Below are 17443 nucleotides of genomic sequence, written 5' to 3'. Positions count from 1 at the left end.
ATTAGTCTTTCCTATTAATTTAATTCTATTTTATCTTTTTTTCAGTAGGCAAGAATACACTATAAAAAATTGAATTAATTTATCTGAAATATCCTGCAACGTGTTTTAATGTTTTTTTTTTCTCTAAAAGTTCAGAGAAAATCTAAATATTCATATATGTATCAGGTCCTTGAAATGATAAATGTCCTTGAAATGAAAAAAAAAAAAAAAAAAAACATAATAATACAATACTTTTAACGTTCAAATTTTCTCATTCTGAAAATTGTTTTTTTTTTTTAATCCAGTGTTTAAAATTTATCATAATTAATAAGAAAGCAAACGATTTTTTTAATCGATGAAACGCATTTATTCTCTGAATGGTAATTATACATTATATAGTGTATAATTCATTTATTTTTTACATTCCCTTTATAGGTTTTGGTGTAATTTTAAATATGTCACCAGTTTCCTTTAGACAAAAAAAAAAAAAAAAAAAAAAAAAAAACCGTCATGCTTGTTTATTTTTGTCATTTTCCTTGTTAACTGTTTTTTTTTTTGTTTTTTTTTCCCTCCTCTCTAGTACTTTCTTTTCCACAGAATGATTTATCATAGTTTCCTATCACTTAAAATAATTTTTTTTAAAAATTACTCAATTTCTCATGGGACTAATGACAAGAAAACCGTTTCACTTTCTTGATCATCCAAAAAATCTCAAGCTCATTTTTCCAAAGAAAAAGAACACTATTGATGCTTTTTTTTAACAAGAAGAGCAACCTTAAAAAGTAAGGCAGAAAGAAGCTTGCTTAATTATATCCGTTAGCCTTCTATAATGAACGTTTATTTGCATATAAAATCTGCGCTGATGCCTAACAACCACCTGCTGCTTGAGATTTTAATCACTTCCTTGAGCCACAGCGTTCATTATTGCTGCTGGTCCCTCTGCTACCAGGAGTGGATCAAGCTTTGTGTCTGGAAGTGCAAGGATATGTTGTTTCCCGTAACAAGTTTTGCTGTTGCAAATTGCTCTTGATAGTCGTCTTTGCTCCGCCGTTTTTTTCTTTAGTTTTCGCTGGGAAACTAGGTGTGCCTTTGCGCTGTCTGAATAAATTTGATGCCGGATGATCAATTGTTTAAATTATGCATGCACCTATTGTGTTGTGACTGATAATACGATGCACTGAACGTCTTCAAAAACATTAGTTAATAGTAAAGTAGTTGGAATAATTCTTTTAGATAGAAATAATCCCGTGACTGGTGCGTGTGTTCTTGCCGAACATTTATATTAACTTTATAATTACTAATCATAATTTATTTTGTGGCAAATTACGATCCATTCTAATCATACTTTTTTAGATTTAATATTTTAAACAATCCACACTGTTAGTGAGAAGGATTGTCGATACTAATCATTTTGTTTTTCAGTTTTCATGCAACGGATTTCCATTTGTCGAAAAACATAAATCTATTTCTTTTAAATCTTTAATGAAAAGACTTGGTATACTTGAAATTGCTATTCATTAATTGTGAATTAATAATTTTGGTTCTCTCTAGATTATAAATTTTTCAAGGTTCACTACTTTTTGAATTTTTTTTTTTTTTTAATTTTATATACTGACTTACATTTAAGTTATTTTTGTAAATTTGTTTGGATGTACTTGGAATTTTTTTGAAATAAGCTTTTGTTTTATACTACTTTAGTTGTATTTGCCTTACTATGTAGTTATAGTTTTCTCACGGATTCTTTTATATTGCTATAGCATTGCATGTCAAATGCATTATATATTAGTTGCATCAGTTAATGCATTATAAACTGACTACAAAAAATTATTGTAAAAAAACTATAATAGTTTCGCTTACGGCTGCTCAATATATTGTAAAGACTTTAATAAAATTAACGACGGTAAATTTCAGTGTGAGAATCCCTGATAATTGTCATAATTTCAAAGCGACGTTCCAATTCTTCCTAAGTTTTGTACTGTATTTCGGCTGTTACATTAGAAACAGCATTTGTGTCGTTAACTTTGAGTGTATCTTCAAGTGGTGTTGCAAAACACTGTCCTTTATGTAACCCCAAAATTGACATTGAACAGTGATGATCAAAATGATTGCATGGAACCAATGTAACATTTGAACTTTTTCCTTTGTTGACGCCATTTGGATAACAATCGAATGTAAAATCACTATTTCTGGATTAGCTGTTCTATCTGTTGGAATAAAAAAAAATAAAATAAACTTTACATTCCCTAGAGAAAAAATTTGTTGCAGTATTATATTCAATGATCCTTTTGGAATATAATTTTTTGTCATCAAATAATGATTTTATGGCCAGTTTATGCACAATATTTCGATACTTTTTTATTTTAGAGAGAGAAAATAAGATATGATACTACGTATAATTCAACGTTTCTGGCTTATTTATATCAATGTTACCAATCAAAATATTTTCAAAAGTTTCTTATGAGGAAAGTCTGTTTTGCATTAACAAAAACAAGTACGCAAAAGAAAAGAACGTTTTGGGGGGCTACAGTACCTTGAGGAGAAAAAGAAATTAAATCCTTTTTTCTTCTTCTTTGCATTGGAAAGTTTATTATTTTTTTAATGAAAAATTAAGCTTTGCTAAGCTTATTTTTATTTTTTATTTCTGAGCCGAGCAATAATTTATCTAATTAAGGTAACTTTATTTCCATTAAAATGAAAAATGATATCTGCGAATGTACCTGTATGACTTGTAAAATTATGGCAATCCTGCTATCAGATAGAGCTGTCATAGAGACTGCTTTAGATGGAAGGCTTTTCTATGGAACTAGAGAATCTTGAAAATGTGATAAGAAATTAAAAAGTGCTCTAGTAGAATTCTAGTTTAAAAATAAAATATCCAGAATAATTTGCTAATAAAGATTTTGCATAAATTTTATTGCATATGTTTCAGGTTAAGTTGCATTTGAGATCAAATAGCTCCAGATGTCATTTTTTTTTTTTTTTTGATTTGCCGGATTAAACAAGAATCAGAAATAACATAACATCAAAAAGACATTGGTCGACAAACTTTTCATTCAATTTTAAGTATATAAGGCAACTTTAATTAATGAAAAAAGGATTACTACTAAACTAACTTTTAAAAAATGGTTAAAACTAAAGAAGTGATGAAGCGGGAACCCTATTATCAGTTATTGCCCTGGATTCTGTAGTTATGGTCTTGGTAAAGATGAAAATATGAATAATGTGTTTCAGTTATTAATCCTATCGGTCAAAAATTTTAAAAACTCATTTATAAATCTAATCTTTATATATTAAGCACTTTGTAAATAAATTTTTAAAAAATAACTGGTCAAAGAACGGACGAGGTATTTTTCAAGTGTTAATTTCAACGAATGACTCATTATCAGAAAATAATTGGAACGTCATTGTATAAAAAACATTTCTAGGTACCAGATTTCCAAGAATTGTATTTTTATTCTTTTGTTTAAGCGGAATATTTCCAATTAAATTTCTTCAATAATTCTTAAATAATTTTGTTTTGATTTTTTGTAGTGCTGTATGTTTTGACATCTAAAGTAATCGACGGTGAATGAATAATCATTTCTTCGTCGCAACGTACGATCATAAGTAGACTTATGTTCTCTGGCAGCTTCCCGCCTTTTTCATTTCGAATGCCGCCCTTTCAAACAATTAAAGAAGGAAGACACGATAAAAAAATGACTTAACAAAAGGTCCGCTTTTAGCACGGCATGTGATGGCATACGTTTAATAAAGAGGGATTCGCTTTGTTACGGAATTGAAGCAAGAATGCCGAACCTGCATTGTCACCGACGGCCATTGAACTATCTATTTCAGTTACTCAAGGGATACGGTTCACTTCGCATCTGTACACCTGGAAGTGTTTTAAAATATTTATCCGAAGCCATTGGTGTTTATCTTTTTTTTTTTTTTTTCGCTTTGGTTTTTGAGGAAATGAGCTAAAATTGAAAGTGTGTTAACTACCGTATCGAAGGAAAGCTGTGAATTTTATTATTTTTTTTCTCTTCGTTTTCCTGGCTGTGGCAACTTGGACACAGCAGACGATTCTTTTATATTTTTGTGGAATTACTTTCGGTGATCTCACCAGAATGCGTCGCGTATAATCTGGTTATGTGATGATTCTACTGAGCGATTAAGAAGTTTTCATTTCCTCCTTTTGAGCATTTAAATTGTAATAATAAAGGTTAATAAACTTTTATCTCTATGGCTGTTCTTTGTATATTATATACGAATATTAAGTTCTTTTCTGATGATATTCTAAAGAAAATTTTTCAAATCTGTTCCTTTCATGACGTAAAAAGTTTTTTTTTTATTTATGCATTTCAAATTATTTGTATCATCTATTACGTGAAAGTGTTTTTAAATTATGTTGAATAAGTTTTATGGAATAAAAGTATATAAAGGTTTTATAATTTGCTATTTCGTAAGAATTCTGCTAAAAGTTTTTTGAAATTTTTTTTAATAATATTGAATCGAGAATTAATCAAATTCGTTTTTCATTGGATTCATTCATCATAGGAGAATTGATCAAATTCGTTTTTCATTGGATTCATTCATTATAGGAGAATTGGTCAAATTCGTGTTCAAATCGCGGTTTTAAAGCTTCCGTGTTCTAAGCCAGTCGGTCTGACATTTTGTTCTTTTTGTAAGAAAGGGAAATAAAGAATAGTTAAAGTTTCGATAAGATAGTTTTTGAGAGTACTGATGAACTAATAAATCATCTGTGAAAATGTATACTATTATATGAGAAGCCGTAATTAAAAATTCAATACGAACACTAATTATATATATCCTAATTTTTAAAATATGTTCAAGTTTACACTATTTTGTTTGATTATGGCCGATTTCATTTTTAATGACTTTTTTTCAATCTCTTTCTTATTTTTTGCAAATAACTGCACTTTATGAACTGAAGCATTTTATTATTATTACTGGATTAAGGGGAAAAGATAAGAAGTATGGGAAGAGAAGAGAGAGAATAAGAAGTTTCAACTGAAAGTTAAAATATGTAGTTCTTTTACAATTTCATAATTTTCTCTGAGTTATTGATTAGCTATATAGAAGAAACATTGTAAAGAAATCAATTAACCCTTATGCTTAGAGCATCTTCATCGTCATTGTATTACGTAATAGAGCATCTCGATTTGGAATTAACTTTTATTTTCCAAAAATATATATTGCCACTGTTTTTTAATAGCTTTAGCCTCTTTAGAATGTCCTAAACTACCTTATTTATCTTGTAACTTGAGTAACCGAAGTCCATTTTCTTGAAATATGTAACTTTATTTACGTTTAGCTTTTTACTTCTTTTTAGTTTTAATGCTTTGGGGGGGGGGGTAATTTTCGCCGTTATGTTATAGCGGTGCATCTTTTTAATTTTTTGTATGCGAAGTTATACAGAGGAAATATTGATATTACTAAAAAAGTAATGATTACGCTTAGTTATTTCCGAATTTGAAAAATAGTTTTTAAAATTATGCTCATTTCTGAATACGATAACATATTGAACATATATAGTATGTGATCCTTACATCAATTTTTGTAGATTTCAATCAATTTTTGACGAAATCCAACCTTAGGAATTATGTTAGTTTTTGTATGAGGACAGAAATAGTGGGAAAAAAAACTTAAAGAGCTTAGCGGATGAAATGTAGCGGTTTTATCACCAAAATTATAGACATGTATTAAATTTTAGGAAAATTTGTCAATAGGGGAAGATATTCTCTTTTGTATTTTCTTCTCTTTGCTGTTTACCCATTCATGAATTGAGTACGATATTGACACTAATCGACAATTTTAATGTAAGGGTCAGACTTAAAAATTCAACGATCTAGCTTGCCTGCGTTTTTGAGTTTTTGCATTTTTAGTTGTGTTTGTTGATGGATAGTTGCCAAACAATCAACTAATTGACGAATTTGGTCCAAAGTTTGAAGCAGATTTACAGTTATAGTTTAACCACATGTTCATTTCATTTATCTAGCCAAAAGTGCATTGAATTATCGAATTCACATAACAAAGAACGGGCAGACAAACCTGTCATCGCCGAATTTTGCCCAAAATTCAAGAGAAATTTTGCAATTTCATTGTAAAAAGCGCTAATTAAATATTATTATTTTTTCTTAGCTCGTTTCTTTTTGAATGATAGCATACACAGACTGACAAATCGACATAAATCTAAAAATGATTCTGTTGTGATCTAAAAAATGCAGTTTAAGAATTTTAATGAAATTCTACGAAAATCATGGCATTTCTATATAGTTCTTGAAAGTTATATTTTTGATTATCATAAAGGTTTGTCTTTGTGTGCGAGAGATCTAAATGTCAAAAAAAGTATTAGGTTTGATAAAATTGGTATTGGTAAATATATGAAAAAAATTAAACATTAATCCAATAATTAATTCTGCAATTATGGTGAAATCGAGCAACTTTTTGCGTTCCAAAACCGCCGAAAATACATCCTTGCCTGCAATCGCTTTCCTTCAAATTATAGCTCTGTGGGTAAACCATTAACTAAGTTATTTCCTTATCACCGATTTTCGGAATGGATAGAATTAGATACTTTCCGATTCATTTGAATAAGCGCAAAGGCTTGTTCTCTTATCCGGTTTGGACTTTCGCATTCCTTTCCTTTATCTTGATTATAACACCTAAAATAAACTGCTCCCAGAAGTCACGCCTTGGGTGTTGAGGTTGGTCTTGGAGGAAAAAAAAATAATAATAAGGCCTTTCCTCTTGTTTTCCGAGTTGAAAGCACTGCGCATTATTCTCGGGATGTTTGCCACTCTCTTTTGTGTGTAACTGCTCCTTTTTTTTAATCTTTATGATGCTATTGTTCGATGTTTTGAATCACTCTCTACTGCGTCTCATTCTGTTCAGACCAGACTCTTTTGATGCGCTTTGCTTTTGCTGTTGGTAGTCATCTTTGTACAAGCACGCGCGAATTCACGCACGTTAATGGAAAAAAAAAAAAAGAGTAGCCCTTTTTGGCTTGAGGTCAGCCGAAATGAGTGTGCATTATGCAATTGTCAAATTGACTGAATGGTAAACTCCACTTTGTGTAATGTGGCAAGTATCTCTTTGTGAACACAATAGTTCCGAATCGTTTGCATCTTTATCATTTCATGCGAATTCTTTAATGATGCTCCCCAGACAAAAGTTTTGAGAGCAATGTTACCATTAAAAATATTTGCTTGTTGCGTATAGTTGTTAACATGTTAGAAATTTGTGTAATAAAATATTTTTATATTATAAATGTTGTTGAAAATTATTCTGATTCTTATCATTATCTCTATACTTGCGATAACTGCCTTTAGGCAGTTAAGTTATTCTAATATCTCGTAAATCTTTCGATTTATTGCCTAATTGATTGTATTAAAATCTGCTAAATGTTATTAGGCGATTCTGGCTTTATGAAATCAAATTCTAAATTATAAAATGCTATTTTATAACTTCTAAATTTCCTGAGCCAATTCCTAATTTTTTTTTATTTAATTAATTCTGAATTACCTCTGTAAAACTGCTAATTCAGCAGGTTTCCCTTTTATAAGACTACACATGTCAAAGAAATCCCTATCAAAATCTCAAAGTAAAACCACTGAAGGGAAAAATTTTGGTCTCTTCTGCTCTTAATGTCATTATGTAGATTGACGTATTTGTTACTACTTATTCTTTGTTCGTAAATGATGCTTTCTGTGGTAAAATAAATCGACGTTTTAAAAGTTTCTTCTATTCGGTCACGCAACTGCTAAAATATGGTTATATATATAAATTTAAACCTGAATGCTTACTTGAATGTCTGTATACAAATTTATAATTTTTGTCCGATCGTTAGGAAATTTTACGCTCATATTTTTTAAAACAGAGATAACTCACTATCAACTTTCCAAAATCCAAAAATTAATTAAATATTATGCAAGTTTTTAGTGTTTTTTCAGCCAAATCTTCTACAAATATTAGCTGACGAAAAAAAGATTTTTCACTCTCTTAAACTAAAAAAAGGTATTTTTTATGATACTAATTCCATTTCTGTACATTTTTTTCTAATTTTAGTTAAATTTTTTAAATTTAATTTGATATACAGCTTTTAACAATATTTTTATTATTATGATAAAATTCAAATTAATTCGTTATTCCATTTACACTATTATTTTTGCTATTGTTAAAACTAAAATTAAAAAAAAGAATTCTTTCCTTGGATCATTGACTCCGAAATAAGGTTTTCACTTCTTCTTATATTTTGTACTATATATACTTTTTAATTTGCCCGCGCAGTAATTTGTTGTAGATTGATTCCATTTAATTCATATTTTCTGTCTTATTAAAAAGAGGAAATTTTTAATTAAATGCTTTTCATATAAATAATTTACCATTCTGAAGAGCAAATATTGGGCGTAAACAATCTGGTCTCCAAAGATGGTTAGTAATAATAAAACTGGCAGTATTACAAAAATGATATATTTATCAGAAAATGAGTTTTTTCCAAGTTATCCAAAATTTATTATTCTGATTCCTTTATTAATAAAATTCTCTTTTTTTTTTGTATTTTGGTATCAAATTATGACATTGTTAATGTTTCTTGTTTTTAAACAAAGAGTGTGGTTTAGAGTCTAATTTAAATTATAAATTGCATAAATATGACTCGCTGATTTGGTTCTTATAACTGCATTGAAATCTTAACTGTATTGAAAAAACATGCTAAATAAACTGATTATTTCTTAACATTTAAATGTAATTACCAAAGCTTATTATTATCTTTTTATTACCGTAATAAGTACTCCCAGAATTTAAATTATGATTTTTGTTTGTTTGTTGTACATATATTTTGTATTGTTTGTTTTAATTTCCTATTAATTCAATGAACCGTCAAATTGCAGCAAATAAAAGATATAATAGAATGGAAGTCATTGTTATAACATCCTGGAAATCATTGCCATTGTGTTGTAAATAATATTACTGTTTTAAAATTATTAGAAGAAGAATACTGTGATAAATTTAGAAACGGCCAATTTTCGTTTAATTACAACTCAGAAATACGACTTCTATTTATTTTATATTCGTTTAGAATTGAAAAAAAAAAAAGAGAGAAAGCATACCTACTATTCAAACATCAGAATTGTGTTAATTTGCTCGCTTATTATCTTCATTTTCTTTAGACGACAAGAAAACATTGAGATATTATGAGTTTTTGATGACACTCGTGACACTTTGTCTGCTCTATTTTTAGAGTTCTTTGTTCGTGTCCAGAATTCTTAAAAGAGGTTAAAAAGGAATGCGATAACATCGAAATCCAATCACTGCGCAGTTTTCGTCACTGATCACCATAGACAAAAGCAGTTAGCTACGCTTGACCAGTGGTGTAACGGGAACTTCATAAATATATGTGAATTTTCCTCTTACGTACTGAATTTGACGAAGTAAAATAAAGAAACGTCAGTATATCAGTGCGATGCCCCAGTCAACTAAAAAGCGCAGACGATTTGAAATAAGATTTTTTTTTTTCATGTCTGATTTATTTGTATTTGAAAAGAACGATAATTTTCCTTTTGTTTTGAAAAATGATTTGACAATTTTACGATGTGTTCGTTGGAAAGTTTATTAACTTCTAACGACTTTGAAATGTTCTATTTTATGGTAGCTGTATTATGGAGTTTATAAAAAAAAAAGCATATCTAGTATGAAAAAATTTTATTTGTCACGTCTTAAAGGAGAGAATCATAAATTTCATCTTTCTGTCTGGAAAATAGCACACCAGTTTATAATTTTTTTAAAAAAAAATATGTTTACTACCATAAAATTAACTGATAATATAAATGTGATTTTGGCTGTTGAAAGTTGATTTGAAGAATCATAAATATACTAAGCATTCATTTTTGCTGTTTTCTATTTTTTTGTTTTTTTGTGTGTGTGTGTGTATATGAAATATGCATAAATGAAATATTGCAATTCAGCCTCGCAATTTTGGTGAAATCCGATGTATTGCATTTCCTAAAACTGAAAAAAGCATTTTTGGAATTCAGTATGTGTTCTGTCTATCCGGTTGTATGCGAATATGATAAATTAAAAACTTAATGAGTTAGATGGATAAAATTTGATTTTAATGTATTTATCTTCCTTTTGGCATTCTTTCCTAGAGAAATATTAAATGCATTTATTTTTGTTGAAAATTTCAAGACTATTGTCTTTTTTTTTTTTTTTTTTTTTACTAATAATAAAACCTGATGTGTGTCTATATATGTGTTATTTTATCACAGAATAGTTTTGGTATTGAAAATATTCACCTGAGTGTGATTTTCTGATACTTGTTTCCAACATTATTGAAAAATAACTAAAAAATGAGCAAAAATTGATTTTTTTTTCATCTATAACTACCGAAGATGTTGCAACATAAAAATATTTAGTAAATCAACTTAAAATATATATAAATAAATATATATAAATTTAATAGTATTTATTTAATTGCTATTCAATTGTTTCTGTGATTTTGGCAATTCTTAAATATATTTTATGCCTGATTTATCCATTATGTTTTCATTTCTGTAATGAAATTTAAATTGTTTTTTCACTCTTTCTGAAAATACTTAATCGCAACAAATATTTATTTTTCCAAGTTATTCGGCAAGTCATTGGGAATTTTTACTTTATTTTATCACCATTTTTTTAATGAAATCTTTTACTATAGTCTTCTACTAAATAATATTACTGGTGTCTATGATATATTTTAATCATTTCTGATTGAAAGTTATTTTTTTAGTCAGAAATGATAAATATTTTTTGCAGAAAACCAAACAGTTAATTTATTTTTATTAAGTGATTGTGATTTCAAGAAAATTCTGATTATTTTTTTCATTCTATTTTTGCAGGTATAGCAGAAATAAAAATGCCTTTCATGAGAAGAAGCGAGATACAAATAGTTCTGAATATCAATTTGGTAGTTCCAATATTGGCTTCATTAATAATTCAGGTAGAGTGAATTTGAGTTTTTAATTATATTGTTTTTTGATGAAAGTTTGTAGGTATCTACTGCAATCATGGTTCATAGCTAATTTCTTAACCGTTAATAATAGAAATATTCTTTCATTTAGAAAAATAAAATTCTAAAGAGCGTAAAGAACTATCTTTTATGTTGTTTCAGTCTATAAATGAATTGATGAAAATATTATGAATTATGAATTTTTATTAGATCATATTAGTCAAATCCATTAAAACATATTTGAGACTCTTAACATTCTAAACAAACAAACAAAATCTATACATTTGTGACAAAAGAAGAAAACCTACTAAATTTTAAAACTTTGAATTTCATTATTTTAAGTCAATCAAAGACCGCCTCGAACTAGCACTGCCCTTTGATTGACAAATCTTTCTTGAGGGAACCATTTGCAATGGTTTAAAATTGCCTAAATTAGAGATATTGAAAGCACCGTTAAGATCACAGTTTTTTCCGAAAACAAAACAACAAGCGTTTTGTCAAAAAGCATAATCTTTTTTGTTTAAAATATTTGCATGTCTAAAATATTTTAATAAATATGACTTCTAAGATTTGAGCCCCCTATAAAAATATAGATTTTTTAATTTTTCAGAATTTAAAATAAATGCGTAATTTTTACGTTTTAGAAATTAGCTATTGAACTGCTATTAGAATGGATATCTTATATATTTCATGCTTTAAACTTTCTAAATTATTTTTTAGATAAATTTCTCAAATGCCTCTAATTTTTATCTTTTAATGCACCGATAGATCTGTCATTTTATTTGACTTCTTTATTGGTGGCATCAGGAAAATTGAAAGTTTGAGAATATATTCTCTGATGTTGTTCTTGTCATCTTGAGATTACTAATTCTTCTCTCTTACTACGCTTTTCTGCATGCGCAATTTCAAAATAACCCATTATTCTGTAAATCTTTGCTTTTTTCATATATGAAACATTTAAAGAGCCAGAATTTTCAGCGTCAAAAATTTCGGCGACTTCTATTTCCCATATATTTTGATTCTTAAGTTTGAAAAAAAATTCTGTCTACGAACACAATAATTCTAAAATGAAACGAGTAAAACAAAATAAAATTTGGTGTATGATCTTTACATCACAGGCGTTGATTTCTATAAAATTTTGGACAAAATACGTCAAAGAAGAGTCTGCCATCTGTTTCCCTTTAGTATCTAAAGATAATAACTCAAAAACTCAGTGAACTTGATTGATGAAATGTGGCATATTATTTTATTAGAGCTATAGATATGCATTAAATTTCGGCCAAATTCATTAAATGGTTTATAGTCTGAGTGTCTATCTTCATTGGCATTTACGATTCTATTCAGTGTAATGAGCCTCCTGTCTGCTCTTTTATTTAATGGTATTTCTCATTTCAACGTATTTCAAGCTTAGCCAACTTAATTAAGTCAACTTAACTTAGTCAACTTTTATTTTAGATTAATTTTTATTTTAGTAATTTTCTGAAAATGTACATGCTATTTATTTATTGAGACTCATGGTTGCGCAAAATCTGCCTTTGCAACATTATATCTAAGCAAAATCTTGGTGCTTATAAATTTAATAATAATTAAAGAAACAAATATGAACTTGGCAAATTTTAATATGTTATGATTCTTAAAATTCAAACAAACTCTTGTTGTTTATATATTTAATAATAATTAATTTGAAAACAAAGGAAACAAATTTTAATATTTTATGATTCTTAGAATTGGTATTCTTTCTTTAATTATTTATTAGAAAACTTGGTCTATAAATTTTTTTAAAATCGAATTGCTTGCGGTCGCTACCTAGTCCAACGTTCCTAGGCAGCTACCTAATTTGGTTTGTCGGAAATCTGCCATTGAATGTTCGTTTGTGTGTGAAAATGGTGACTCTCAGGTTACTACAAAAAAGAAAAGTTTCCGTGTACATTTAATCTATATATTAAAATTGTAGATTTTTGTCTAAATTCCGACATTTGTTAAAGGGTTGGTATACTGTCTTTCTTTTTAAACGACAACTCAAATTTATAAGTCAGATGTAATGACTTTCATTGTGCGATCATTAAACCAAAATTGTAGATTTGTTTTCGATTTTTAGGCCGAATCCATCAAAGTGTTTGTAATACATTTCATTTGCTTGTGAATGTAACTCAGAAGAATGAAAGCAGGCTTTTGGTTTTGATATCAAAAAGCTAGATTTGTATCAAATTTTGAAGTTAATTAATCCAATGGAAAATTTAAAACTGAATTTAAAAATATATGTTTACTAGCCGCCTTTGGCGACCAGCCGGTTCGCCAATCTTAGTGTTCGTTAAAATTTTAATAATTAAATATTTTATGCAATTCCAACTTCTTCAGCAAAATATTTTATTCTTCAGCAAAATATTTTAAAACTTCAAATTTTGATAGTCATATAATTCACTCATAATATTATAAAGGCCTTCAGTCATAACGTGATATGTATCTCTCTAATTTTCTGTTACCCTTCGTAGAATTTATGCTTTAAATTAAAGTGTAAAGGATTAATCTGCAATTAATATAACAATATTTTTTACTGAAACAAAGCATTTTTTTTAATAATATGATTACTGATAATAGAGTCACTGAGCGTTTAAACTTTATGGGCACTAAAGAATATCTTTCTTAATTTATGTAATATCTCAAGCATTTGTCAACAAAATTTTCTCAGATTCATCATGAATGGATCGATTCATTAACAATGTTTCATTTTAAATGCATCAAACACTCAGAAAATAAAATGAATCGTTTAAAATAATCTGTCGAAAACAGGTTTAAAAAAACTACTTAAAAAACGATGTACTTAAAACTATAAGCATATATAAAAATATATATATAACTAACATAAATACAATTTAATTACAAAAGCATGCAACTAACCTAAAAATAATTTAAATCATTGAAAACAGGTTAAAAAAACTACTTAAAAAACGACGTACTTAAAACTATAAGCATATATAAAAAATATATATATAACTAACATAAATACAATTTAATTACAAAAGCATGCAACTAACCTAAAAATAATTTAAATCATTGTAAACAGGTTAAAAAAAACTACTTAAAAAACGATGTACTTAAAACTATAAGCATATACAAAAAATATATAACATAAATACAATTTACTTACAAAAGCATACAACTAACCTAAAAGTAATTTAAATCGTCCGTTGATAATGGTTGCCATGCCAACGATCAGAACACAGTGCGCATGCGTGAATTTTCTTCGCCTTTTACGTAACGCAAATGCGTGAATTTTTCTACGCCAGTTGGGGTAACGCTATGAAGATTAGACATTTTTAATTTCCTTTATTCTGTGCTATTTTAATTCAAAAGTACTTCAGAATGAATCTGAAACATGGATTAATTAACAATGTTTAATTTTAAATGCATAAAACATTAAGAAAATAAACAGAATCGTTTGAAATAATCCGCCGAAAAATCTTAACCCTAGCCTCATTACTGTTGGGAGAAAAAAAGAACTAAAGCCTAAATCATTTGGCGTTGGGGAAAATTGAAGATTTTTTTGGCGGAAAAGTTGGCGGTGGGAAAATGGAAGATTTTTTTGGCGGGAAAGTTAGTTTTTAATTAATAATTGACTACCCCTAACATTTAGGGGGATGAAAAATAGATGTTGGCCGATTCTCATAGATACCGGATAAGCACAAAAAATTTCATCAAAATCGGTCAAGCCGTTTCGGAGGAGTATGGCAACGAAAACTGTGACACGAGAATTTTATATATTAGATTTCATGCATGGAGGCGAAATGCAAGATAAATCGTACATCGTCAATGTGTACGAACAGGTCGAGGGAAGTTCTCGTTGATTAATCCTTTACTTTTGTATCGCAGAAAGCACATTAGTTGGAATGAGGTGAATCATACTTTTTATAGACTGTTATAGGGATGAGGCTTTTTTTCTCGTTTATTTAGTATAGAGGAAGTACAGCAATCGTTAAAAAATTCGAACTCGAGATTTTGACGAATCTCTACGTTTTAGACCTCCCTGTGTTCGAAAAACACATTTTTGGAAAATATCCGCCTGTCTTTGTCTATGACATTGATATCTCAAAAACACTTTGAGCTAGACGGGTGAAATTTGGTATACGGTATTTAAACAAAACTTGCAGATTTCTGTCAGATTTTGAGTAAAATCTTTTCAGAGTAAGTCCGTCTGCCCGCCTGTTCAAATCTAAGTTAACACGATAACTACAAAATGAAGAGAGCTAGATGGATAAGGTTCGGTATACAGATTTAAAATCTGTAGCATAGACATCTGTCTACGACGGGTTGGCTATCTGTACGTTCAAAAACATGAAACTCGATAACTCAAAAACGCCATGACTTTAGGTCTGGAATTTTGTGAGTACAGGTGCAATCTTGTGTCTAATTTTGGTTTCAATCGGTTGGTAAAAACGTGTCTAAAACACAATTTCGGTTTTGGATACTATTAACCGCATGCCAAGATTATTCGCCAAAAAAACTATCCAAGAAAGACACGATAGATTCAGTGAAAAGGCAAAATTCACGCCAAAAGTTAATATGCGCCAGTGTCAAGAAGGGCATTCTCTGGCATGACAAATTTATTAGGGAGTATGCAAGATAATTTTGGAGAGACCAGTCCCGCCGGTATTTGAAAATACTTGGTTCGGACATTTAATACTTTTTATATCCATATTGAAATGTTCATCAACAGTGCCAGCAGAAATGTCTGAACATCATTTATCTTCCTTCTATAGCTATCCTTTCATTGAATGAAATTTTGCAGTTTAATCGGCTGTTTGATTCTGTTTTAATCTATTCCACAGAGCTAATTACTAAATTATTTAAATTTTTGCTCTCTTTTTTGCGAATTCGCATCTTCCGAATGTAAGTGTATCTTTTAGAACTATAGAAGTTTATATTCACCGAACCGTATCTAAAAAACTACGCATTAGCTTGCCACTGATTTAAAAAAAATTTGTTTGACTCAGCATGGTCAAATCTGGCAGTTGCTGTTCTGAAGCCAAACAATAATCATCAACAAAGGCGCGTATTTCGAAAAGTTTCTAGATTCATTTTGTCATGTATTTATAGATTTGGACTTGTAGCAAACAGAAAGTTTCTATCGAAGGCACATTTTTTTCACAGCCCCATGTTCTAAATTTTTAGAATCAGATGTTATTGAATCGTAGCCAGATGGACGAACGACAAATGAGTTTTAGTTGATGATAGAGATTTCTTTTTATGAAGTCTCTAACCTTAATGCTTACACATTAAACAATAGCTTAATTTTTGAAAACAATGAATAAAAATTGCTTGAGAATGAAATTTTTTCAAAATATCGAATTTGGGTGGTAATGTTGAAATAAAAATCATTAAAATGCAATCAAAAACTGTTACATCTTAAAAATAGAGTGGAAGCTCGGTTTATTATCAAAACTAATATCATTTTAATAAAATTTAATACTTTTGAAATTTTGAAAAGTCTAGAATTATCTGGTCAAAATAACTTTTTAAAGAACAATAAAAAAAAACTTCACTATCTTAATCCTTTCATAATTTAAATCTTAAATTTGCAATTTAATTTCCAAATTCTTGTAAAGTTGACTTAGTAGTACATCTCATCTTCGAAACTTAAAGTTTCTAGCTCCTCCAAATATTTTTTTTATAGACGTGCTTGTTAAATGTAATGTTGAATGTCAGATATCTTCTTTCTAGTGTAATATGGTAGTTCGAAGAAGGATTGCCGACTCAAGTGCTGTCTTCATCTGGTCACGACTCAAAGAGATAGGTCCTAAATTAGCCCTCCCGTTGTTTCAAAACATAATATTACTGTAATTAACTAAAATAATCAAGTGCATATTATTTATTCATTTATTGAAAAAAACTAAGTGGAAAATCTAACTAATCAATCGTAACCGTCAGCCTTTATTAAAAAAACTGTTTTTCACTCGTTTCCATCAATTAAATCATATCCGTAAGGGCTTTCGATTTTACTTAGAGTTCTTATTATGGCCTTCCTTCGTCAGCATTTAATCGACCCATCACATATGAGATATTGAAAAGTCAGAGCCATAAAATTATCTGTTTGTTGATTTAAGGAGATACAAATTAGTTTTTGCGGAAGAAATGAATCTTGTTAGTTTAGTAGTAATTCTACATGTCCCATGTGCAGAGGGGCTTGTATTGGTATCGGGAGTAACACAGAGAGGGAGCGTTTAAATACAGTACACTCCCGATTATCCGCGGAATTGGGTGGCGCGGCCGCCGCGGATAACAAAAATCGCGGATAATCCGAAAAAAGCTAAAAACAGGTATAGCAAAAGAGAAAACAGTCATTCCAACTTTGAAAAATCATTTTATGTACAATAAAACGTAAAATAAACAGCAGGAAATGTTTAACTAACGCTTAATATTTTAGTATATCACACAAAACTAACCTAAAATGCATTTTGTTAATGAAAACAGAAAAGTGCT

The 17443-nt window shown here is 29.0% G+C and overlaps 1 protein-coding gene across 1 annotated transcript in view; it reads left to right on the top strand.

The window, feature by feature from the left end:
- LOC129989157 (F-box only protein 25-like) overlaps positions 1 to 17443 on the top strand; it is a 69072-nt gene that overhangs the window by 39440 nt on the left and 12189 nt on the right. Inside the window, exon 2 of the mRNA XM_056097506.1 lies at positions 10857 to 10957. Coding sequence (XP_055953481.1) covers positions 10857 to 10957 — 101 coding nt within the window. The remainder of the gene's footprint in view (positions 1 to 10856; positions 10958 to 17443) is intronic.

This window comes from Argiope bruennichi, chromosome 10 (assembly GCF_947563725.1).
Source record: "Argiope bruennichi chromosome 10, qqArgBrue1.1, whole genome shotgun sequence".
Lineage (NCBI taxonomy): Eukaryota > Metazoa > Arthropoda > Arachnida > Araneae > Araneidae > Argiope > Argiope bruennichi.
This window is presented reverse-complemented; position numbering and strand designations above follow the sequence as displayed.